The 23,798-nt window shown below is 46.8% G+C and overlaps 1 protein-coding gene across 6 annotated transcripts in view; it reads right to left on the bottom strand.

The window, feature by feature from the left end:
• Window positions 1-23,798, bottom strand: part of NIPAL3 (NIPA like domain containing 3) — a 50,727-nt gene that overhangs the window by 12,109 nt on the left and 14,820 nt on the right. For all 6 annotated transcript variants that reach the window (XM_067724214.1, XM_067724236.1, XM_067724245.1 and 3 more), the window contains 6 exons: window positions 16,755-16,823; window positions 15,000-15,171; window positions 12,370-12,429; window positions 8,273-8,418; window positions 4,527-4,623; window positions 1,835-1,970 (listed from right to left, as the gene is read on the bottom strand). In XM_067724214.1, the coding sequence (XP_067580315.1) occupies window positions 1,835-1,970; window positions 4,527-4,623; window positions 8,273-8,418; window positions 12,370-12,429; window positions 15,000-15,171; window positions 16,755-16,823 (680 nt within the window). The remainder of the gene's footprint in view (window positions 1-1,834; window positions 1,971-4,526; window positions 4,624-8,272; window positions 8,419-12,369; window positions 12,430-14,999; window positions 15,172-16,754; window positions 16,824-23,798) is intronic.

Below are 23,798 nucleotides of genomic sequence, written 5' to 3'. Positions count from 1 at the left end.
CGCAGGCTTGGTCTGAAAATACGAAGATGAGGCATGAAGGAACATTCCTTGGGATTATAAGGATGCCAGCCTTGTGTGTCTCCTGGGCTGGGGTCCACGCTTTGCTTCTATTCTTCCTCTGGACACACAGCCTGAGGCTCATCCCTCTCCCCGTCCAACACCTCTGACCACATAGTTCTTATCACCGCAATGCCCTTCTCACCTCTGTGTCCCCTGCATCCCCTACCCACTAAAAAGCCATTCCTGGGCCCTTAACACTCCAAGAAACTCCTGTAGCGCTTATCACATCCTGCCTCGTGTTGTAATTATTCTTTTAAACAAATTTTCTTAATTCAACTCTCACTGCAATAAATATAGGAAAAAGAGAGAGTAAATTAGAGTCACTCCTGACCTCTCCACTGCGGATAAACACTCCATCATTTAGGAATATATTCTTTGTCTATTCTCTGCATAGCATTTTGGTTATTGTCGCAAAGTTCCTTACACCATAACACACTTCCCACCCAACTGTAATTGTCTGTTTACCCGGCTGTCCTCGGACCAGGGCTGTGAGCACCTTGAGTTCAGTGACTATCGCTCATGTCTCTGTGTGTGGAAGGCCCAGCACGGGCCCGGTACACAGCAGGGCTTGATGAATGTGTGGTGTGTGAGTGAGAAGCTTCCCGAGGAGGGTGGGGCACCTGATCATCTTTGTCAGCCCTGGAGGGCACAGCACAGAGCCCTGGAGGGCACAGCACAGAGCCTTGCACTGGACAGGGGCTCAGGGGTGATGACCAGAATCATTGTAGGAGGACTAAGCATAGTCATACTCAGCATAATAATAAAACAAAAATCATAAAAGAAGCTACTATTTACTGGACGTTATCCTGGATCCTACTAAAGCCTGCTGCGATTCTGTTAGGTAGGGGCTGTTGCTATTGTCACTGCAGACGGGGAATCTGTGTCTTGGAGAAGCTGAGGAGCAGGCCTAGAGCAGAGGGGTGAGGGGCGCGGGACGGGGAGGGAGACAGACGCCGGGGTTCCAGTCTCAGCTCCGCCAGTTCCTGGCCTCTCGCAGCAGTTCCTTACATGCAAAATGAGGATATCATTGTCGTGGGGACCAAATGAATTCAAGTTCCTGTGAAGGCAGTGAGAGCACAGCTTACACTGGGCACCCAGGTGGCAGCGGTCACCGCTGTGTTCCCCGGAGGCACCGCTGGTGGATGGTGAGCCCCGGCGGCTGGAGTCCAGGGCCTGACCTGTCCGGGGTGAACCGGCCCCATGCACCACACTGAAACCTGCACTGTCCACCCTCCGTCCCCACGCAGGTTTGCCACGTGCTCGCCCAGGCCCCCTGCTGGGCACCGGATCTCTGACGTGAGCAAGGCCCAGGCCTACCCTCAGAACTGCTGTTTCTGAGGCAGAAACCATCACCTTGCTCTTCTACTTGGAAAGATTTCTTGAGGACAAGAAAGTTGGAGACAACTTTCTGTCTTCCACCGGGCAGACAAACAGGTGCCTCACGGGGACGGTACAGCTTCTTCTGAGGCCCCGGAAGTGGGCACCTGCCTCGGTCCAGATGGGAATCGAGGCTGCCTCTGATTGTGTGCTTCTCACATTTTGAGGCAGTGGGAAAAATACATCCACTCCAGGCTTTCAAGCAGCACGGCACCCCTCCATGTGATAACTCAGCAAATTAGCGACCCCTCTCTCTCCACAGTGGATGCCAAACCCTGGCGACAGAACATTTGCATGTTCTACCTGCCCTACAGCTTCAAAAACAATTGTCATCAGGCCCAGAAGCTGGAAGAGACCTTTGTGGGGAAGCCCAGCAGGAAAAGAATCTGCAACTCACGCGGCTTGATAGATAGCAGTCGCCACCATGCACACGAGCATCACGTAGAAGATGGGGTAGTCGAGCTGCAGGTTCCCCTGTATGGACAAGACGAGCATCCCGGCCACAGCCTTCACCGTCACCACGGTCATTGAGCCTGCAGAAGGTTAACAAGGATGTGTGGGAGCCTCAGAGACATGGGTGGGGGGGACGGTTTATAAACTCAAAGGACAAAGTGACCAAAACGCAGGGAACACGGGCAGAGCCCAGCCAGTGATTTACACGGTGAGAAGATCCTATTGGCATTGGTTCTTTTGTACCCTCCCGTGAAAGCAGAGAGGAAAGCAAAACTCCAAAGGGTATTTCCAAATGCCCTTCTAAACTCTACCAAGAAAGGGTAGTGAGTTCACTCTGAACTCCAGAGTGGCAGCACTGTGTCTGGAACACAATGCAAGGTCAAAACAATCGAATGTATAAATGAACTTCTTTTGAGTATCATTCTCACGGCAATCACAAGAAAAATGTGGTGTGTACAGAGCTCAGGAGTTTTTTGTGTTGTTTTTTTTGGTCTATTAAAATGCTTACTCACTGGTATTTTTAAAAACATTTCTTTAGACCAGAGGTCTCCACATGTTTTGGAATGCATACCCCTATGCATATGTATATACTTTTCAAATATATATACATTTATTTAAAAATTATAGTCATGTAACACTGTGCTTATATGGTATATACATCATAAAACATGTGTAGGAAATATACTTAAAAGGTGGAGATAAAAATAAATACCAGTTCTAATATTTTTTCTTCCCATACACCCACCTCACTGTGGAGACCACTGCTTTACCCAGTGCTGCAGAAATGACTTGTAACTCTAAACTGTTGGATTTCCCTGCCAGAGCAGGAATTACAAGGAACTCCCAGGTATGGTACAAATGAAGTTCCTTGTTCTGCTGAAATGCTTTGCTTTCCTATTTTTCTCAGCGTCCGCTCATTTTGCCTTCTCCTGCCAACAGCCCAGCAGACACAGTGGCTTCTGGGCTCCTCAGCTACTTAGACTACAGTTTTCAAACATTGGCAGGCAGTTAAGTCCAGCACTTTCTCCAGGCTGTCCTTGTTGGTGAGGAGGGGGCAGAAAGGAATTGGCCAACGTGCCTCAGAACCTTCTGACCTTCCAACTCACCAGGAGAGAACGTTCTGGGACCGTGATCTTCCAATCCACTTTGCAAACAAAATCATCAAGGAACGGACCACTGAGTCATGCTGCCACAGGAATGAACCTCTACAACATGATGCTCAGGGAAAGAGGCCAGGGACAAACAGCCACATGGTGTACGATTCCGTTTATGTAATACGTCCAGAAAGGCAAATCCATAGAGACAGAAAGTAGATTAGTGATTGGCCAGGGCCTGGGAGGATGAAAAAATGGGGAGTGACTGCTAGTGGGCACAGGGTTTCTTTTTGGGGTGACAAAAATGTTCTGAAATTCGATTATGATGATGGTTGTATCCTCTATGAATATATTAAAAATCACTGAATTGTAGGGGCTTCCCTGGTGGCGCAGTGGTTGAGAGTCCGCCTGCCGATGCGGGAGACACCGGTTCGTGCCCCGGTCCGGGAAGGTCCCACATGCCGCGGAGCGGCTGGGCCCGTGAGCCATGGCCGCTGAGCCTGCGCGTCCGGAGCCTGTGCTCCGCAACGGGAGAGGCTGCAGTGGTGAGAGGCCCACGTACCACACACACACACAAAAAAAATCACTGAATTGTATACTTTAAACAGGTGAGCTTTACGGTATGTAAACTATATCTCAGTAAAGCTGTTAAAAACAAAAAAATGGAGCCCTGTCCTATGATGACATATCTGTGTGTTTTATGGCCTGTCGCTGGAATGGGGGCTTGCTGTCGGAAGGACAGAAGGAAACAACACACACTGGGGACCGGTGCTCATCTCATTTAATCGCCTCTCCCCCCGAGATCTGGGTGTTCTCTTAGGCCCATTTTTAGAGGACAGTGTGGCTGACACAGGGACAGTCACTAGGAGGTAGTGGCAGGGCCGCACCCACCTCTCCCTCTCCAGGAAGAAGGGGTGCTTCTCACAGCTCTACTTAGTGAATCTAACTCTATGTGGGGTTAGAACCTTGCCCCAATCTGATTTAGGAGCCATTTCCCCCATTGCACCCATGCCTTTAAAAGGAAAAAAAAAAAAAAATAGCAAAATCAAAATCAATTCTTGCCTTTGAATCCAGAATTAAGTCTTAACCTCTGATAGGTCTTACACGGACCCTTAGGGGTTCACTTGTTGGAACCTGTTCCACCCCTGACTTCTCTGAAATAACCTCTTAACCCCCCACCCCTACCCTTACTCTGCTTTCTTCTTCATCATTGTAATTGTCACTGCCCAGACTTATACTATCTATGTATTTGTCAACTCGTTTACTGTCATTTCCTCCCTCTCGAATGGGGGGCACCCTGAGGGGACGGGTGTCTGTCTGGCTCAAGAATACCAAATGCCGTCTGCAGCACGATGGAACTGACAAGGCCTGCATCCGGTTAGCAGGGACCCAGCTCCTGCAGCCGCCGATGCAGAGGGACCAGCCTGAAGCGGCCTCCAGCAGCTCCTGGGTCCAGATGCCACAGCTCAGTAAACAAAACCCACATTTCCTTTTGGTGCTACTTAGTGGTGGCAAAACTCAATCCCCAGGACCCTCACTTACCAAGTAACGCCACCAAGAGGAGAATCACAACAATGTTGTTGGCGTTCCTCTCCTTGTAGAAGTACAGCAGCAAGCAGAAGAGAATGATCTCCACGAGCTACAGAGAGCAGCAAGGGAGGCGGGAGGTCAGCGGGGGCCACAGGCAAGACCAGGAGACCCTGGAGGGCTGGGCTGGAGTTTATGCTGCTGATTGCATCAGTCACAGGCCCTCAGAGTTGAAAGGGAATTGAAACAGCCAGTATTTCCCACACCGCTGATACATACCCTGCAGGAAAGCAGGGAACGCTGAATCTCTCTACTCCCAATACTGAGGAGCAGTTCACCTCGCGGTGAGGCTCTGAGGGTGCTGTGCTGGCCTCAGGTCCACCCTGCCTTGGATGGTCAAGATTCATCAGGCTGAGCTGGTGTCCCATTTCACTGCTCCATGGTAACCCCCACTAAAACTGGGAGTTGGTTAAAGAGGGAGCTGCTTGTTTGGTGAGGAGAAGAGCTCTTTGGTTAAGTATATAAGTATATATACCACTTGCCTGCTAACCGAGCCTCCACTGCGTGCAGCTTGGTAGAGTCGGAAAAAAGAGGACTTCTGGAGTCAGGGAGGCCCAGTTATGAGCTTGGATCTCCTTCTAAACTAGTTGTGTGACCTTAGCCAGGTCACTTAAGTTCTCTAAACCTCAGTTACCTCCTTTGTGAAACAGGGATAAGTGTTCTTAACTTAGAGGACCACAATCACAGCTTATACTTGGTGAACTCATAAATCTGCCAGGCTCTATTCTAAGCATTTTATCTTTACTCAACTCACTAAATCAGCATAATAATTCTATGAAGAATCTCAAGCTAGCAAAAGGCAGAGCTGGGATTTGAACCCGGATAGCCTGGCTCCAGGGCCCATGCGCTTTCCCACTAGGCTACACTGCCTGCAGATGGGGGCGCAGTGCCTGGTGTTCAGAAGGTGCTCCATCAGTAGAATCTTACTAGACAACAGCAAGTTTGAAAACCAAAGTTTGAGAAGTTCCCTGCCTTCGCAGCAACAGCTCGTCCCTTCTATTCCTTAAAGGTCCAGACATTTGGCAATACTTCCCCAAGGAGTGAAGCCAGCCCCAGCCCCCGGCAAAACTAAAGCAACGGCTCAGCTCTGTTTGCCTATCCCAACCTCCTCCCGAAGTTCATTTATCACAAAAACCAATGCAGAAACATTAATGGGCATTTTAGAAAGAAAAAAATTGTTAAATTCCTCAGAATTAGAGATCATAAAACACAGCTGCATTCATTTTCCTGTTTCTTCCCGTCTTTGTCACAGTGAATACATATTTTATCTACTTGTCATCACAGTCAAAGCACAGTTTTGTGCTGGGCCGTTGTTCGTTACCGTAAACAATTTTCATGTTTTATGAAGTTGTCGTCATTATCTTTAATTGTTGCAAAATACGCCATCAAGCAGATGTAGTTACTCATCAACATTCCCAACTGATGTGCATACATTTGGGCAGGGGGGTGGGAGTGGCCGATCTCCCCACCATTCTTCATGATGCTTAAATGCACGCTGGGAGAGCACTTGGCGTTCTATCGTGAGATGGCTGTATATGTGTTGGTGCCTCCTGATGGACCATGGGTTCTGTCAGCCTGTCTCGTTTAGCTTTTATACCCACAGTGTCTGGCACATAGCAGACACTCAATAAATATTTATTGAATTTGATTTGGCCAAATCTTTCCAGCTGGCAGCACTGCCTCACAGTGACGACGGAGGAGGCCAAACTGAATTGGTCACTGAGCATCCGTCACGTGCTGGGTGGACCTGACAGCCACCCCGGGTCCAGTGACCCCTCCAGTTAACGTACAGAGAAGGAGGCAGAGCATGCGGCTAAGTGCCTTGGTTATGGCTACACAGTATGCAATGGACTTGAGCCCAGGACTCCCTGAAAGAGAAGCCTGTGTTCTGGGGTTAAGCTTTTCCTGAAGAGGTGGGTCTCTGGCTCTGCCCAGCAGACACTTCTCCATGCCTACAGGTCAACGCTGGGGCTGGCTGGCGCTAGGGAGATGACACAGCCCCAACCTTGGGGGAATCTATCATCTGCCTCACGGGCAATCTGAGGAAAAAGGACGTTCGGGGCCTCTACAGCAGGCCCAGGCTGCTTGAGTCAAGGCAAAACAGTGAACACCTTCGTTAGCAGGCTGTGGTGACACGTGAGGCCAGCCAGGCAGGCAGGCTTCGGGTCCAGCTCGGCTCTCACAGGACTCTGAGCAAGTTTGCTAACCCTGAGATCCAGTTTTCTCATCCATAAAATGGGGAGAAAAACACCTATGTTATAGGACTATCGAGGGAGTCTGAGATGTGATGAAACAAATTTTCACACATTGAGGTCTAGGGAAGTCATTCTGGCTTCTACATGATTTAACTCAGATTTTATGCTAACAGGGACTTCCCTGGTGGTGCAGTGGATGAGACTCCGAGCTCCCAATGCGGGGGACCCGGGTTCGACCCCTGGTCAGGGAACTAGATCCCACACGCATGCCTCAACTTAGAGTTTGCATGCCACAACTAATGAGCCTGCCTGCCGCAACTAAGACCTGGTGCAACCAAGTAAATAAATAAATATGGAAAAAAAAAGATTAAAATGGAGAAATTTAAAAAACAATTTTATGTTAACTAAAACGGCCTATTTGTGGCCTTTCAAACATACATTGTACACCTGCTTTAATTATTAAAGAAAAGGGTACACTGACCAGAAGTAAAGAATGTTCACATTAAAAATAAATATTAAATGCCTCCCTTCATGGGATGCCAATGCTAGTACCCCTGCGATGATAAGATTCCCTTCCCAGGTACCAAGGACAAGCCGACTTGCTGTGTACATGCTGATCTGTTTTTTGTTGTTGTTGTTTTATACCTTTAAGGAATGTATCCCTGACTTGTTTAATGTTCTTTGACCTGAGAAGATATAAAACTGTGCTGAAAACCATGCTTCTCCAGAGCAGTTCCTCAGAGTTATCTGAGAGGCTGTCTCCCAGGCTATAGTCCTCAGTTTGGCTCAAATAAAACTCCTCGTTTACTGGTTATTTTTGTTGATAGATAATACATTAAAAAGTGTTTAACATGGTGCAGGGGGAGCAGGAATAAGCTTTACCAAATACCTTAGATGTTTTCCTTGATTAGTCTATTTGTAATCAATTTAGATTACAATTAGTCAGTGGTAATCTATTTGTAACCTTGATTAGTTCTGGTTGGGGGTTTAGGAGATAAAGTCTGCAGTGTCTCCCGTGTTTCTATCAGCTTTTATCAGCTGTGTGATAGCGGGCAAAAAAATATATATAACATTCTTTAACTGTTAAAAATTTTAACTTTTTTTCTTACCATAACAGTTTTAAATGCTCACTGTAGAAATTTTGGGTAATATGTAAAGATGAAGGTGAAATAAAGACACAATCATAATTCCATCTCTCAGAGACAGCTACTGATGGAGTTTCTGTTTTTCTATCCAATCTTTTACAGGTAACGTACAGACCTACAAATACCTCTAAAAAAATCAAGTTATCACACTATACATGCAGTTTTAGACATTACTCAGGACACAAGTGAAAAAAAGCACTTCCCCAGGAACTACGTGCTCTCTGCGAGCGTGGTGTTCGGCGCTGTGAAATACATCATGATTCCCGTGAACCCCGTCTTGCTGGGAATTTGGGTTTCTGGTTTCTAGGACTCCATCCCCACCCCCATCCTCTCAGGTGGAAGGACCAGAGGCTTCTCTCACCATGTACAGGAGAAAAGGCCAGCTCACAAGATGTCTGATGATGTTCTCGCCTGTCATCTTCTCGTGACTGTTGGGTGCGAATGTCACCAGCAAGTAGGTGCCCACGATGGCCAGACCGCAGCCAACGAAGGATAAGATGTAGCGCCCTGCAGGGAGAGGGAGGCCATCACAGGGCTTACTGCAAGTGCCCGCCCCAGGCCAGCATGTGTCTTTAGGGTAACATATGGGGACCTGCTATTGCTTGAATTTGGGGTTTTTCTTTACTTGAAAAAAAACAGAGTATCTTCATGAATGTCATTTTTTTTTTCTACTTTTTTGGCCACGCCTCAAGGCATGCAGGAACTTGGTTCTCCCACCAGCAATCAAACCCGTGCCCCCTGCAGAGGAAGTGTGGTGTCTTAACCACTGGGCCACCAGGGAAGTCCCCTGAATGTCATTTTTTTAAAGATACATTTAGTGTTAAAAAAATTTTTTTAATAAGATAGCATGCATACAAAAAAGTGCTCGATGAATTCTTACAAAGTGAACTCACCCACGTAACCAGCACCCAGGTCGAGAAAGGGAACATTTGTAGGACCCCCAAATCCCCACTCATGTCCCCTTCCAATCACTAGCCCCCACCCCCAGGGCAACACTTTGACTCCTACCAGCACTGACCATTTGCCTGGGTTTGTACTTTATATCAATGGATTCGTACAGTACGTTTGCTTGTGTCTGGGTTCATGCAAGGCTATGTTTGTGAGATTCATCTGTATCCTGGCATGTGGTGGTAGTTTCTTCATTCTCACTGCTGTACGGTGGTCCATGTGTGAATAGGATACAATTTATCATTTCTACTGTTGATAGGCATCTAAGTACTCTCCAGTCTTGGGTTATAACAAATCACGTTGCTACAAACATTCTTGTGCATGTCATTTGGAAAACATATGCATGTAGTTCTATTGGGTACAAAACTAGGAGTGGAATTCGTGGTCATGGGAGATGTAGATGTCCAGTTTAGTAGGTACTGTCGAATGGTTTTCCAAAGTGGCTGTACCAATTTACACTCCCACCAGTAGCGTATGAGCAAAACTGCGTATTTTTTCTTCATTTTAGTCGTTCTAGCATTGCACTCTGGTTTTAATATGCATTTTACAAGGAACATTCTAAAGCTAGATGGGCTAGATAAAAACAAAAAACAAAAAAACCTCAAAAGCAAACCTTCAGAGCCTACGGTATGCCTTTGAAAAACTGTCTTAGTCTCTCCCAACTGGCTATTTAACCTACACCCAAGGGAACTATCTAAATACTACCAACACTCTAGTCCACAGACCTGTCAGATATTGTTGGTGGCCCAGGAGGCATGCTCCTGGGTGAAGGACCAGAGTCTCCTGACTCTTCCCCAGGGTCCTGTCACACTCCAATTGAACCCTGTGGGGTTGGTGAAAGGCCTCTGGTTGAAGTTGAGTGAGCCCAGCCCCATGCAAGCTGAAAAGGACCGTGAGTTCTGAGCTGCACATATTGTGACCACAGGCTTCTGGATTTTTCTGTGATACAATTAACTCTACCTGTTTCATTTCACTATCTCGAGGAAATGTGATATCATATTAAATGTCCTTTATTTTCATTCTAGCCCTCAAAAGGTGTTCAAAAACCAGTTGTTCAATTGCTCAGTGAATGAATGAACCATGGTTAAACTCAACATGGTAAGTTCTGTGCAAGTCTATTGTCTTAAGTTCTCCGTAAGCAGGGACAGGTCTTGCTCATCAATATACCTGCGTTGTCCAGCAAAGGTCTAGCACTGGGTGAATGTTTGCTGAACTTTAATAGAACTCTAAGCAGGGCAGCCAGGTACAGTTGTGCAGGTTGCTCACTGCATAAGGGCAGTGAAGAGGGCTAAAATCTAGCCCATGCTCTGCTCACCAAGGCATTTGCCCACAGAACTATAGATGCCCAGAGGGGCATCTTTTTCTAATTCACATAGGGCATGCCTCTCATTCCAGGACCACCTAGCATGACCCTGGAAGGGACATAAACCTCTACACTGATCTCAGAACCAGCCCAGCCCCGCCCCTCCCCCAGCAGAATTACTACAAATCATTCTGAATCTTTCGGTCTTTGTGGCATCATTTGTTTGCTGAGCAGTAGTTCTGCTTTTTTCAGTGTAAGATTCTTTTCTTTTTCCACCTCCTGGTCCAATCTTGCTGTTACTCTACACCAATGATTCAGAACAGTGATTCCCAAATGTGGCTGTGTGTCTGCAGCATCTTGGGAGCTTCTTCTCCCTGACATTTTGTGTTTAAAAACTTTCGGACACAAGGACTTCCCTGGTGGTGCAGTGGTTAAGAATCCGCCTGCCAATGCAGGGGACACGGGTTTGAGCCCTGGTCCAGGAAGATCCCACACGCTGTGGAGCAACTAAGCCCGTGCACCACAACTACTAAGCCTGAGCTCTACAGCCTGCAAGCTACAATTACTGAGCCCGCGTGCCGCAACTACTGAAGGCTGTGTGCCTAGAGCTCGTGCTCCACAATAAGAGAAGCCACTGCAATAAGAAGCCCGCTCGCCGCAACTAAAGAAAGCCCACGCACAGCAACGAAGACCCAACACAGCCAAAAACAAATAAATAAAAATAAATTTATATAAAAAGAAACTTTAATAGTAAGCACCCATAGTCCCACCACCTAGATTCTAAATTGACATTTTCTTATACTTGCTTTATCCCATATCGTGATCCATTTTCTTCATCCCTCCACTCATTCATCAAGCCAGGTTATTTTTGGATACATTTCAAAGCAAGTTGCAGACTAATATACTTCACCCTGCGGAGCTTTATGAGAATGCAAATGCCCAGGCCCCAGCCCAGATTTAAAGTCTCTGGGGATAGAGACTGGACCCACCATCATGTCCCTCCTTAACTCCTTAGCATGGCTCGTAAGCCCCTGCATCATCCAGTTCCTCCATGCCTCCTTGCTCTCATGTCCTGCTTTCTCCTTTACTCATCACCCTCCAGCTACACTGGCCTTACTGATACCGGACACGCCAAGCTTATTCCTGCCTCAGGGCCTTTGCACCTGCTGCTCCTTCTACATGGAACACTGCCCACAGACCTTGGCGTTGGTAGTCTCCTTAGTATCAGTTAGGTCTGGGTCCCACCTCTTCAGAGAGTCTAACCCTGACCAGTCTAGGAAAAGCATCCCCACATCCCCAGTGCCCCAACAAAAAGCATTCTACTTTCTCTGAAGCACTCGCTAAGATCTAGAATTATTTTATTTGGTTAGTTATATAGTTAACTTGTTTACTGTATGTTCTCCCCTCCAACACACATATACATTAGACGGTAACCTCCATGAGAGTAGGATCCTCATCTGTCCTACTGCTATATCTCCAGCACCTACAACAGAGGGTGGCACTCAGTAGGTAACTTCTTCCCCACTCCTTGGGTTTCTATGTGGAGGAAGCTCCAATGGACCGACACTTCTGCCTCTTGCACCATTGGTCTGCATTTCTCGACCGAAATGGAGTTAATCTATCGAAAGAATTTAAACACTCAGGCTTTGATCTTTTTTTCTCCCTTCTCTGTCCCAGGATATGTACGGCAGTAATTCTGGATAAGTGTTCCATTCTGTAAACCCAAATATTTCCTTGGGAGACTGGCCCAAGGTCTAGCTGTGGGCTGGAGCGCACTGCGGGGAGAGCGTAAGCAAGTTCATGTGGCTGCGTGTTCTAATCTAGCTTTTATTAGTAATAAAGCATAACTTCTGATCTCCTGTGTTTGACTTCCTTATTTAGTTCTCACTGTTTTAAAACTCAGTTAGGGAAAGAGGGTGCCTTTTCCTGGGCCTCCTAAAATCCCAGCAATAGATGTTCAATAAATATTGATTGAATGGAATAAATGAAAGCCCATTTTAAAAAGTTGCACGGATGGTTCTGATGCATAGCCAAGTTTGGGAACCACTGATTAAAAGACCCAGCTCTCAGGAGCCTGATGAGGGTGGGATACAGAACCACACAGGGGAGAAGGAGACAAATGATCTCTACATTGGGGTGAGCCGGTTTCACAATGAAAAAAAGCACAAGCATAAAATTAAGAACAGAGCTCCAATCCACGAACTTACTCAGAAAGTCTTTAGGTTTCCATTTTTCTTTGATGAATATGATTCCTATGATGGCGCTGGCTATAAAAAAAAAAAAGCACAGGGAGAAGAGCGTTGAGGCTGCCATCAGTCAAATGGAGTCCCTTCGCCAGTGCCCTCTGGGTTGGCTCATTTGCGCTGGAGCTTGCCTAAACTCTCACTCATGCTCCCAAGAGCTGTCTCTTGTTATTAGAAACAGAGGCTCCTCTCTGAGCCTCCCTCAGGATTTCCTACAAGGAACACCGGGGGTTGAATACTTGCCGTGTGACAGGCAACTTACACAAGTTATTTCTGGCGTGTTTGCTCTTTGAGGTGGGCACTGTTATGATTCCATGTGGAAAATGGGGACACTGAAGCTGAGAGAGGGAAAGGACCCGCTCAAGACCATGCAGCTGGCGAGGAAAGGCTGGGCTCAAACCTAGGACTGTTGGAGGCCAGGGTTCTTGCTCCTTCAGAAGGCAATGCCTACCTCTGACATTTCCCCCCTGGTTCTTTTCTTTTCACTCCCTGACTCTTCCACGTTTGCAGATGTACTCAAACTTTCTTGTGACTGTCCTAAAGGATGGGGCTGGCATTCACCGTGAAAAGACCAGGGTTACCATCTCAGGTCTGCCTCCTCTGGCTGGGTAACCCGGGTAGGTCACTTCACCTGAGAGTCAGTCTCCTAGTCTCTGAAATCGTGTGCTGGATCCAGCCTTCACCAGCTTGCTGAGGGTTAATAGTCAGGAAACCATTGGTAGCTTGGAATCAGCGACAGTGTGGGTATTGACACCCTTTACATCAGAAACATTAAAAATCAGGTCTTCTTTTTCTTCCACTTTTCTGTCCCTTCCCTTCTTCCCTCCCTCCCTCCACCTCCTCTTTCTTTTCTTTTTCTTCTTCTCTCATTCTCTCGAGTTGGTTTATCAGCATATCACTGAAAATACCTACTTCTCAGAGTCATAGGGGTAATTAAATGAGATAATATAGGCAAATCACTTAGTACATGCTCAATAACTGAGTAATTATTATTATTATTATTAAAGTACCTGGAACAGTAACTAATAAGTAATAGGTACCCAATAAATGGTGATTATTATTTTAATATTTATTTTTAATATTATTTTTCACTTGGTGACTTAAGAAACTCTCAGAGCCCCTTAATTTCTAGGGGATGATATGTGAAGTCCCATCATTATAATTCAGCCCATTTTTAAGAATTTGGTGATTTGATCCTTATTAAAATTCAAAGACTAAGATTTAAAGTACTTAGTCATTCAGTCACATACTCCTCATTGTCAATAAAGGTTCTGAGAGTCCTTTGGATAGATGAGCAATGGGCAGAGGACAAACCTAAATACCTGTTGGGGCTGGGCAACAACACAGATGTAGAAAGCGGGCCAGATGTAAGACAGTAGAGAGAAGCTGAGACTACGGCAGACAACTTGCCTCAACTAAAGGCACTCAAATGACATTTTGAAACGATACTGGGTGGGAAAGAACACAGCATGCCTGAGGACCTTAGTCATCTTGTAGGCTGCCTGTTTACCAACCCTGGTCGAGAAAAAGAGGGGCTTTCAATAAATAGGATCAGGGAAAGCAAATAGATTTCTGCTCCTCTGCCAGCTCCCAGTAATTGGTAATGAATGCCTGAAGCTCTGAGAATTCTGAGGCCCATCCAGGCTCACTATGATTGATTAGTGATATCTGCCTTGGGTACTGCAGGGGCACATAAATGCCATGCATATGCCATCCCTGTATTGAAGAGGCCCTCTTAATTCCAGGAGGATTAAGACTCAGAATAGGATTTTCTCCTTTAAGAGCAGAGAAGAGCTTCTCGGCACTGTAATGCTTACCAGCAGGATGGAAGGAAACATTTCAAAGCAAGTTCACTGTCCCTGTTCCTATGTACAAAAAACTATTGTTCACTAATCTACTAACATCTTTTACTCAAGAAGAAAAGAATTTTTTTCTAATTCTATTTTATTTGTGACTTCATGGATATTAAAACTCCTTTGTCTTCCTGTTGGTTCAAACGTTCTGAAACACTGGTTCAGTGATTACAGAAATCATAGAAAAATGGCAGATGAGAAAGTTAGTGATGTTTTAAAAATGGTATCAGTTGATGTAAAAAGATCAGAGAATAAGCCGAATGTGCATTTCTTAGAGGTGCGAAATACCTGAACTCTGAAAGCTTAGTTTATCTTGACAGTGTTAGGATGAATGTGTCAAGGTTTATCTTCCTTCTGCAGTAGAAATAAAAAGCAATTCGGATAAACTTTCCCAATCTTAAACAGATTCTGGAGGCAGAACGCCAGTTTGCATCCCAGCCCTGCTTCTCGCTAGCTGTGTGATTTGGGGAAAGTAATTTCACCACTCTGTGCCTCGGTTTCCTCATCTGTAAAATGGGGATAATAACAGTATCTCCCTCAAAAGGCTGCCAGGAGGATTAGAAGAATCACTATCTGTAAAGTGCTTAGAGCAAGTCCTGCTGAGTATGAAGCGCTTTGTAAGTGTTAGGCATTACTAGCAAAGCAAAAGCTGGTTTGGTGAGTCTCTTTGATACTGGCGGTGACCTGCTCACAGAGGTAGGTAAGTCCCAAGGGAGGGGCGGGGTGGGAGCTGGGTCTTACCTATCACAGAGACGGCGCTGAGAGGCACAATCAGCGAGAGCGGGGCGAAGGCGTAGGAGGCAAACACGCCCAGCTCGCCCAGCAGCATCAGGAACAGGCCCAGCCACCATGTCTTGGTCTTGAAATAGGCCCGAGGGTCCTTGGAGCCCGCGAGGCGGATGTGACAGTACTTCTAGAAATCCGAGAAAAAATGCGATTTGTCCAGATCTCCAGGAAAAAGATGCTAAGATGCACGAATCCTAAATCCACTCCCCACTTTTAAAAATAGTTTGGGGAGACCTGTCAAGTGTTTTTGGAGTTCTGACTCAGAGAAGAGTAAAGCAGTAGTGATCTAAACCTTAGGTTGCTATTCTGAGACAGTAGTTCTCAAATTGGCTGGGAAGCCTTAAATTCCCTGGGAAGCTTTGAAAAAATACATGGGCCTGGGCCTCACCCTCAGCGGGGAGATGTGGGTGAGGCCTGGAAATGTGCATTTCTGATGCACATCACAGGCAACGAGCAGTCTGGGGTGGGAGCCATGATCTAAGGACCCCCACTTTAGCCTGGCCCTTGGGTTGACTTTTCCCTCTAATAGCAATGCCCAGGAGTCCCCGTGTTCAGTGTGCCCACTTGGATACACTCCTTTCCGTAGAGATGCTGGCTGCTCTGCTGGGCAGCCCTGTGGGTGCTAGTGGACGCTGCTCTCCCTCGGGTGGATACTTGGCCCAAGCATGGACAATATTCCTGGTTCTGGACATGTGAACTTGGGACACAGACCCTGAGGCAGTAACTAAGGAAAGCCAGAAAGGCATGTTGACTTAGAGGGTCAAGGCTGCCATGTGGGGAGGATCTTGATGAGGGCTGCTGGTCTGCAGAGAGAAGAGAGGGAACCACATAAGGAGCGAAGAGACCATGCAGCCTCGGAAACACACAGAAACACACACGTGTGTGTATGTGGAAGCAGAGTGTTCATGTGCCTGCTCCAGAGGGGCAGAGCGGCTCGCCGAAGCTGGAAGCTGTGCAGCGCTGGGGGAAAGCATTGGCCAGTGTGCTGTGGGATTTGTCCTGCTGGCAGGTGTCAAGTCTTGGACTGGGTTTCCCAGAAGCAGTCCCTGAAACAAGGGCTGGGGAGCAGGGAGTTGATTTGGGAGGTGATTCCAGGAAGCATAAGTCAGGGAGTGGGAAAGTGAGACAGGGAAGGGAGGAGGGCCAGTGAAGGGTGCTTTCACGGTGAGTTAGTGCTTTGGGCAACTGGGGCTCAGTCATTCTGAGAAACACTGTGAACTCCCCTCAGAACCATCCTACCCAAGGACGGGGGCCTGGAGCATTTATCCACTGACTCCCATCCCCCACTGGTTGAAGGCTGCCCCGGGGCATTAACAACCGCCACCAGCGCCCAACACACACAGCTGGCTTCCCAGCTGCACCTGCAGCCAGTGGGGCCAGTTCCCATGGTGTTGTCAACTGGCTCTAAACCACAGCTGTCTGTGAGCTCAACTAGGCCGAGGAGTTATGGGGCAGGGCGTACACAGCAGCTGCTCCAAGGCACCCCCCAGAGACTTTTAAGTAACGGAGAGCACTGTCTTCATGGTTGAGGGGTGATGGGGGATGAAGCAGGGGCAAAGAATCAAGAGAGATTCTGGAACAACCTAAAAGGTATTGTCCCAGCCCTGGGATGGAATAGGCAATGTCCCCCAGAGAGGAGGCAGCCGGGCCTGCACCAGATACCCATCGGCTGTATCTCTGCCCCAGGCAGTGCTGGTGACTGAAACGTACCTGGAGGTTAAGTGCAATGCTGACCACAAGGTGTCCGAAAATCGCCAAGAGGGCACCGATCAAGTTTTCCTGTAAGGAAAGTTCACAGGAGCAGACATGAGCTGGGCCTAAGCCAAAGGGCCCCAGGACACATTGGAATCCAACTGTTTGTGGTCCCAAAACAAAACCAACAACACCCCTCACAAAGCCACGCCCCCCAGACACTCCAGTGGAATTTTTCTACCCGAGTTTACTCTGGCTGCCTTGCTGGTTTACAGAACACGGCCTGCGATGGGACACTACCAGAAAGCACCATCCTTTGTCCTCCAGTCACAAGGACTTGATAAGGCCTAAATCTGCTCTTCCAGTTCCCTTAATGTATTGACTTGGTATGGTCTTGCGCAGAAAAGCAATGTTCAGAGATCAGAATTTACAAGAAAAACACAGGCAGGGATACTATTTGCCATCTAATCAATGGAGTCTTCCTATTCCCAGAGGGGTCTCAATGAGGCTCCTTTAAGTGGCAAAGTTGCTTAGGGCACTTTTAATTATTTAATTTATAAAAATTTAATTTATGTCACCTTAAGAATGACGTTCAGATTCCTTAGCACGGCATTTTTTAAAAAACTTTATACAATGATTACCAAACGTATATTCACTGTAGAATAATTAGGAAATATAAATGAAAAGAACAAAAACGCAAAAAAGATAAAAGCCATCTGTCACTCTAAAACCCCCAGAGATAGTTACTGCAAACATTTTGATTTTTGTAAAAATTTTTTTCTGTCCATGAATTTTGATGTCAATGGCAGTGTTAATTTATTTTTATAAAAATAATATTATAATTTGTTTTATAACCTGTTCCTTTACCTAAGATATTATAAATACATTCTCTTGACAGGCATATCTAATTCACCATTTTTAATAAATGTCAAAATAACTTACCATTTGGATGTGCATTTCTATCATTGCTTCTGTATTATTGGATACTTAGGCTATTTCCTTTTTTAAAAACAATGCTGTGATCCAACATCCTAGTTCATGCATTTTTGTGCATTTATGAAGATTAATCCCTTGGGATAAATTCTTAGAAGTGGGACTGCTGGGTCAAAGCGTACATGGCCCAGCATTTAAACCACACTGTGTTATGTGCTCAACACACCCTCCAGCATTATCCTGCTAAACACCAAAGGAATGCATCATTTTAACCAAATAGGAATCCTCTCTTCCCAGCATGGGCTTTCCCAACTCCTCCTTTGCTCAAGAGTCTCCTCCTGGGCTTCCCTGGTGGCACAGTGGTTGAGAGTCTGCCTGCCGATGCAGGCGGCACGGGTTCGTGCCCCGGTCCGGGAAGATCCCACATGCCGCGGAGCGGCTGGGCCCGTGAGCCATGGCTGCTGAGCCTGCTCGTCCAGAGCCTGTGCTCCGCAACGGGAGAGGCCCCAACAGTGAGAGGCCCGCGTACTGCAAAAAAAAGAGTCTCCTACCACTGGTGCCCTCCCTTGTGAAATCTGCATGTTCTTCAAGGCCTGGGCCAGGCCCAAGTGAACCAGCAGTGAACATCAAGACAAACTCAGTCCAGTAAAAATTAATTAAAAAAAAAAAAAAAAAGACAAACTCAGTCCTTCAATCCCTCTGGAAGGACAGATAATCAGTAAGCAGTAAGGGGGATAAAGTCAACCCTCTATCCCGCCTCCTGCCCCCCTCTTCCCTTCCCTCTCCCAGAGTGCTGAGGGCCCATAGAGCTGAGGGGCCCTTCCCAGAGAAGGGCAGTCGCTGTGGGATAGGGCGGGAGGAGGGCAGAGGAGGCCTGCTGAGGGAAACCACCATGGCTGTCCCCGACTTCTCCCCTTCAAGGTGCAGTGCTGCAGCATAAAGGGAAGATGCTGAGCTGGGTGCCCGGAGACCTGGGATCTGGTCCCAGCTCTGCCACCACGTTGCTACATGGCCTCAGACAAGTCCCCTTCCCCTAACCAGGCTTGTGTGTCCTCTCTGGATGACCTAAGTGCTGGCCCAGACGACTGCAAAGGGCCCCTCCGGCCCTGACCCAAGCTTCTGGTCACAGCCAGACTGCTCAGAGAAACCAAGTGATGATCATGCCAGACAAGAAACCAACCAATTCATTTCACATAAAATAGCTCATTAACTGGAGGTTATTGGGGGCATCTCCTGGGACCCAAAGGAGCTGGCTTCCACTGCTTCCCAATACAGCTCTCAGCCTGAGCTGCACTGGCTCGGTCCTTCTCCATCTCCACTGTTTCATGCTTTTTGGTTTCTTTTCAGTTAAACAGAAGCCATGTCCGTCCTGCAGGATCACAGAATCTCAGAGCTAAAAGGGTCACTGGAGGCCAATCAGGCCAGGGTTCCTAGATATGTCAATGGGGTTCCAAGGCAAAAGGCATCATGTGGTTAGATAAGTTTGCAAAACGCTGTATCCTCCATCCAGTGCACTGGCCCAGTAGAGGCTCTCAGAGGCAGTTTCTCCTTATCTAGCTCAGGTTTCCCAAACCCATTTGGCTCTAGAGATCTTAGCTTAGAGTCCATCCACTGGCATCTGTAGTACCTCTGCGATTCTCACCAGCCTGACATTTTAATCACTTTCCTTTCCTTCTGGTAACAGCACCCCGATTGTGCTGTGGAGGACTCCCTGCCTCCCCCCTGCCTCCTCATTGGATACTCCTGTTGGGACTGTCATTCAAAGGGCTCCAGTCTCCTCTCCTAGACAAGGATGGGCCTGTGACCCACGCTTGATCCAAGCCAGGCAGGTCAGAAGCTCTCTTTCTGGGCTCCAAATCCTGGACTGAGAAACACAAAGGCGGAAAAAGGCTGGTTCACTCCTGCCCGAGGTGAGGTTTAGCCAAGTCAGACCCCTGGAGCCTTCCTGGTTCCTGACCTTCTGAAGCTGGCTTCTCCAGCTCTTCCTTCTTTTCCGGAAGCAGCCCCACAATCTTGTTTGCTTACGAGCTAGTTTCTGTTACTTGCAACCAAAGAGCCTAATAGAGTCAAGGCTTCACAGAACAGAGTTTGGGAATATGTTTATTATTATTAGTCCAACTCCTAGTAAATATGTGTCCCCCCTCACTTTTATAGACAAAAACGGGGTAGCTTTTATGGACAAAAAAGGCTATGTGCACTTACTTTGCTTTTTTAAAAAAATTATATGTGTTATTAAAATAACAGATTCCCTGATCTGGTTTTTTGGAAACAAAACCTTAACAAGGAACTAAGTTATTCTTATAAGTCTAACAAACTGCACTTATGAATATAAGGAAACTGAAATTCTCTTAAATACTCCAGCTGTTCACATACAATAAAATTCTCTGACAACTTTAATTTTAAAAGACTTCTGCTTCCAGTAAGACGGAGTAGACATTCTTTTTCCTATGCTTCCTGCTACGCACAACTAAAAACCCTGGACATTATATATAAAACAAACATAAGAAGACTGAAAGGTGGACAGAAGAAGGCGGACAGGCTAAGGAGCTTGAGACCTGAGGAACCACACGGTAGGGAGTTCCTCGAGTTTTCTTTTTGCCTCATGTATCCAGACTTGGAGCTGAAGAAACTGGCAACTTGGAAATAGCAACAGGTGTGACCCAAAAAAGCCCCAAGAAAAGCCTGCACTCTGGTCGGAGAACAAGGAAAGGAGCAGCCAGGCCAGGCAGAAGGGTTTTAGACAATAACTGATGTGCTCCAAACACTGCCGGAAAAAAAAAAAAAGGCTCTACCCTGCCCCTGCCAGCACAAGCCAAGCAGGGAGCTTAGCTTTCCACCCTTTGGAGGCTGTAACAAAGCAACCCAACTCCCCTGCTGGGACTATCAGAGAAAGCCAAGTGGGCAGCTGAGGCCAGCGATGAGGCGGTACCCCCCTCCCCCCAGCGTCAGTAGAGACCACAGGGAGACTAGACCTCTGCCCCACCTGGCAGTCACGAAGCACCCCTTCTCCTCCCCACTGTGGTGGTATCAGAGGAGGCCTGGTGGAGAGGCAAGATTCTTCCCACTAGACTTTCACAATTACATTGTCCTGAACTTGGGGTTATCATTTGTAGTAAACTGCAGTGACAGCTGCCAACAATTCCTCCCATCCCTGTATGCATGCGCTATGACTCCCCTCAAGAGGTGGGGTCTTTTCCCCATCACTTGAACCTGGGTTGGCCTGTGACTTGCTTTGGTCAACAGAATGAGAGAGAAGTGAAGTTCTGGGATTTCCGAGCTCAGGCCTTACAGGTTCTGCTTTTGTTCGGAGGGGAACCCAGCCACATGTAAAAAAGCCCAGCCTGTCCCCCAAAAGAGAGAGAGGTCATGTGGAGGGCCAAACAGATATATGAGTGGGCCCAGTCAACACCAAGAGGAGAGAGAGGCACAGCCACCTCAGCCCACTCCAGCTGATTTAACCCATCCCAGCTGAGGTTCCAGACATGAGTGAGGACCTCTTGGATTCTCCAGCTCCAGCCCCAGCCAAGCAAAGATGCAAAGGCAGCCACCACTGCTGAGCTCTGCTCGAATTCTTTCTTTTTAAAAAAATTTTACTGTGGCATAAACACTTAACATAAGATATACCCTCTTAATAAATTTTTAGTGTGCAATACAGTATTTTTAACTGCTGGAAAATGTTGTACAGCAGATCTTAGAACTTATTCATCTGCCATAACTGTGACTTTACGCCCAATGATTAGCAACTCCTTACTGCCACCCTCCCTGCCAGCCCCTGGCAACTGCCATCCTACTGTCTGATTCTATGAGTTTGACTATTTAAGATACCCCATGTAAGTGGAACCATGCAGTATCTGTCCTTCCGTGACTGGATGACTGCCTTAGTCAGTTTGGGATGCTACAGGGATGCTAACAAATACGATAGACTGGTGGCTCAACAGACTTTCATTTCTCACAGTTCTGGAGGCTGAGAAGTCTAAGATTAAGGCGCTGGCTGATTCTTTTCCTGGTGAGAGACGCTTCCTGGTCTGCAGATGGACACCTTCGTGCTGTGTCCTTACATGGTACAGAAAGAGAGCTCTGTCTCTCTCTTAATAATGCCACTAATCCCATGTATGAGGTCCACCGTCACAACCTAATTACCTCTCAAAGTCTGCATCTCCAAATACCATCACATTGGGGATTATGACTTCAATACATGAATTTGGGGTTGGGGGGGAGGCGAGGCACATTCAGTCTAGCACTTATTTCACTTAGCGTAATGTCCTCAAGGTTCACCCATGTGGTGGCATGTTCCAGGATTTCCTTCTTTTTTAAGGCTGGGTAATACTCCATTGTAGTATATACCACATTTTCTTTCTTCATTTATCAATGGACATCTAGGTTGTTTCCACACCTTGACCACTGTTGATCGTGCTGCAATTAACAACAGAGTACCACTATCTCTTCGAGATCTTGATTTCAATTCTTTTAGATCCTGTCCAGACTCCTGACTCATAGAATTGTGAGCAGTAAAATGGTTGTTGTTTTTAGCTACTTAGGTTTTCAGGTGGTTTGTTACCCAGCAATAGCTAACTGACGTGCTTTCTCAGTGGACCAACGTTGCTTAATGATCCAGCAATTTTTGGCTGGGACTCAAGATGTGACTCTATTCCAGACATTTACTAGTGGGCGGCTTTGATCGTCCATCTGATCTGAGTACGGATCACTCTACTGCTTGGTCATCTCCCCCCTTTTTTGCTCAGTTAAGGTATTTTAATGTCTTCCCATCTTAATGCCTGGTTCTAAATGCTCTTTAAGGCCATTCTATGAACTCAGAATATCTTTCTTTAATGTGTCACTACCTTTTTCATTGAGACAAATTCAAAAATCATAAAAGTCAGCATTTTGACGTTTTTAAAGTGTACCATTCAGTGTTTTTTTTTAGTATCTTCACAATGTTATAAGTGATGCCATTGAAAATGGTGGAATAGAGAAGAACTCCAGGGATCCATCCCTCCAGTAAAACAATGAATGAACTGGCAAACACTGTCTGAATCAACTTTTCTAGAACTCTGGAGTCTAATTAAAAACTTATAATAAAAAGGGGAAGCCTTGGTGAAGAAAGAAGCAGTTGCCTTATGGTCAGAAAGCAATGTGGCATTTTAAATTGCTTGCCAACCATCCCTTACACTCCAGACCTATGGCAGTCATGAGGGCAGAGGGAGCAATAAGGACCTTATTTTTAAAAAATAATTGTGGTTGTGGGGCTTCCCTGGTGGCGCAGTGGTTGAGAGTCCGCCTGCTGATGCAGGGGACACGGGTTCGTACCCCGGTCCGGGAGGATCCCACATGCCGTGGAGCAGCTTGGCCCATGAGCCATGGCCGCTGGGCCTGCGTGTCCAGAGCCTGTGCTCCGCAACGGGAGAGGCCACAACAGTGAGAGGCCCACGTACCGCAAAAAAAAAAAAAAAAGAATAGGTACCTGTATATGTATAACTGATTCACTTTGCTGTACACTTGAAACTAACAAAACATTGTTAATCAACTATACTCCAATATAAAATTAAAATTAAAAAAAAAATTGAGGTTGTGGATTCCAACCTGTCTGGCAGCTCCCTGAAGGAACAGCACAAGGGCTTGCCTTTATTTTGCCTGACTTGGAGCAGTACCAGGGCTGGGGGGCGGGGGCAGCTTCCGGGATGCTTTTGCTGAAAGAATTTAAAGTCACAAGTGTTGGCTGCAGCATCCTGAGGCGAGGGACAGCACTGGGATGCACAGTACACAGAAGGAAAAGCCTGAGCAGGAAGAGCTGGGAAAGAAGATACGGGGGTGCGGGGTGGAGAGAGAGAGGGCTTTTAAAAGCTCCGGTGTATCCTGGGGAATCAAGACTATTCATATACCCAGGGCTGGATGCGTGCTCCAAAAACACTTGAGAAGATGCTAAGCCTTCACCTCAGGTGGCCTTCAGGCTGGGCAGAGCAGCAAGTAAAAGTGAAGGCAGAGCTGTAAATAGACTGGTAAACGATGGAGTAGTGCCCCAGCACAGAGCCAGTCTGCAAAGACTGGGAGAGGTTTTTTTCTTTTTTCTTTTTTCCTCTTTTTGGCTCTAGGTATTTAACAAAACTATCAAAACAAAACTGACCACCGAGC

Source organism: Pseudorca crassidens, chromosome 2 (genome assembly GCF_039906515.1).
Source record: "Pseudorca crassidens isolate mPseCra1 chromosome 2, mPseCra1.hap1, whole genome shotgun sequence".
NCBI classification, from domain to species: domain Eukaryota; kingdom Metazoa; phylum Chordata; class Mammalia; order Artiodactyla; family Delphinidae; genus Pseudorca; species Pseudorca crassidens.
Note: the sequence above shows the minus strand (reverse complement) of the source record. Positions and strands in the feature narration are given on the sequence as shown.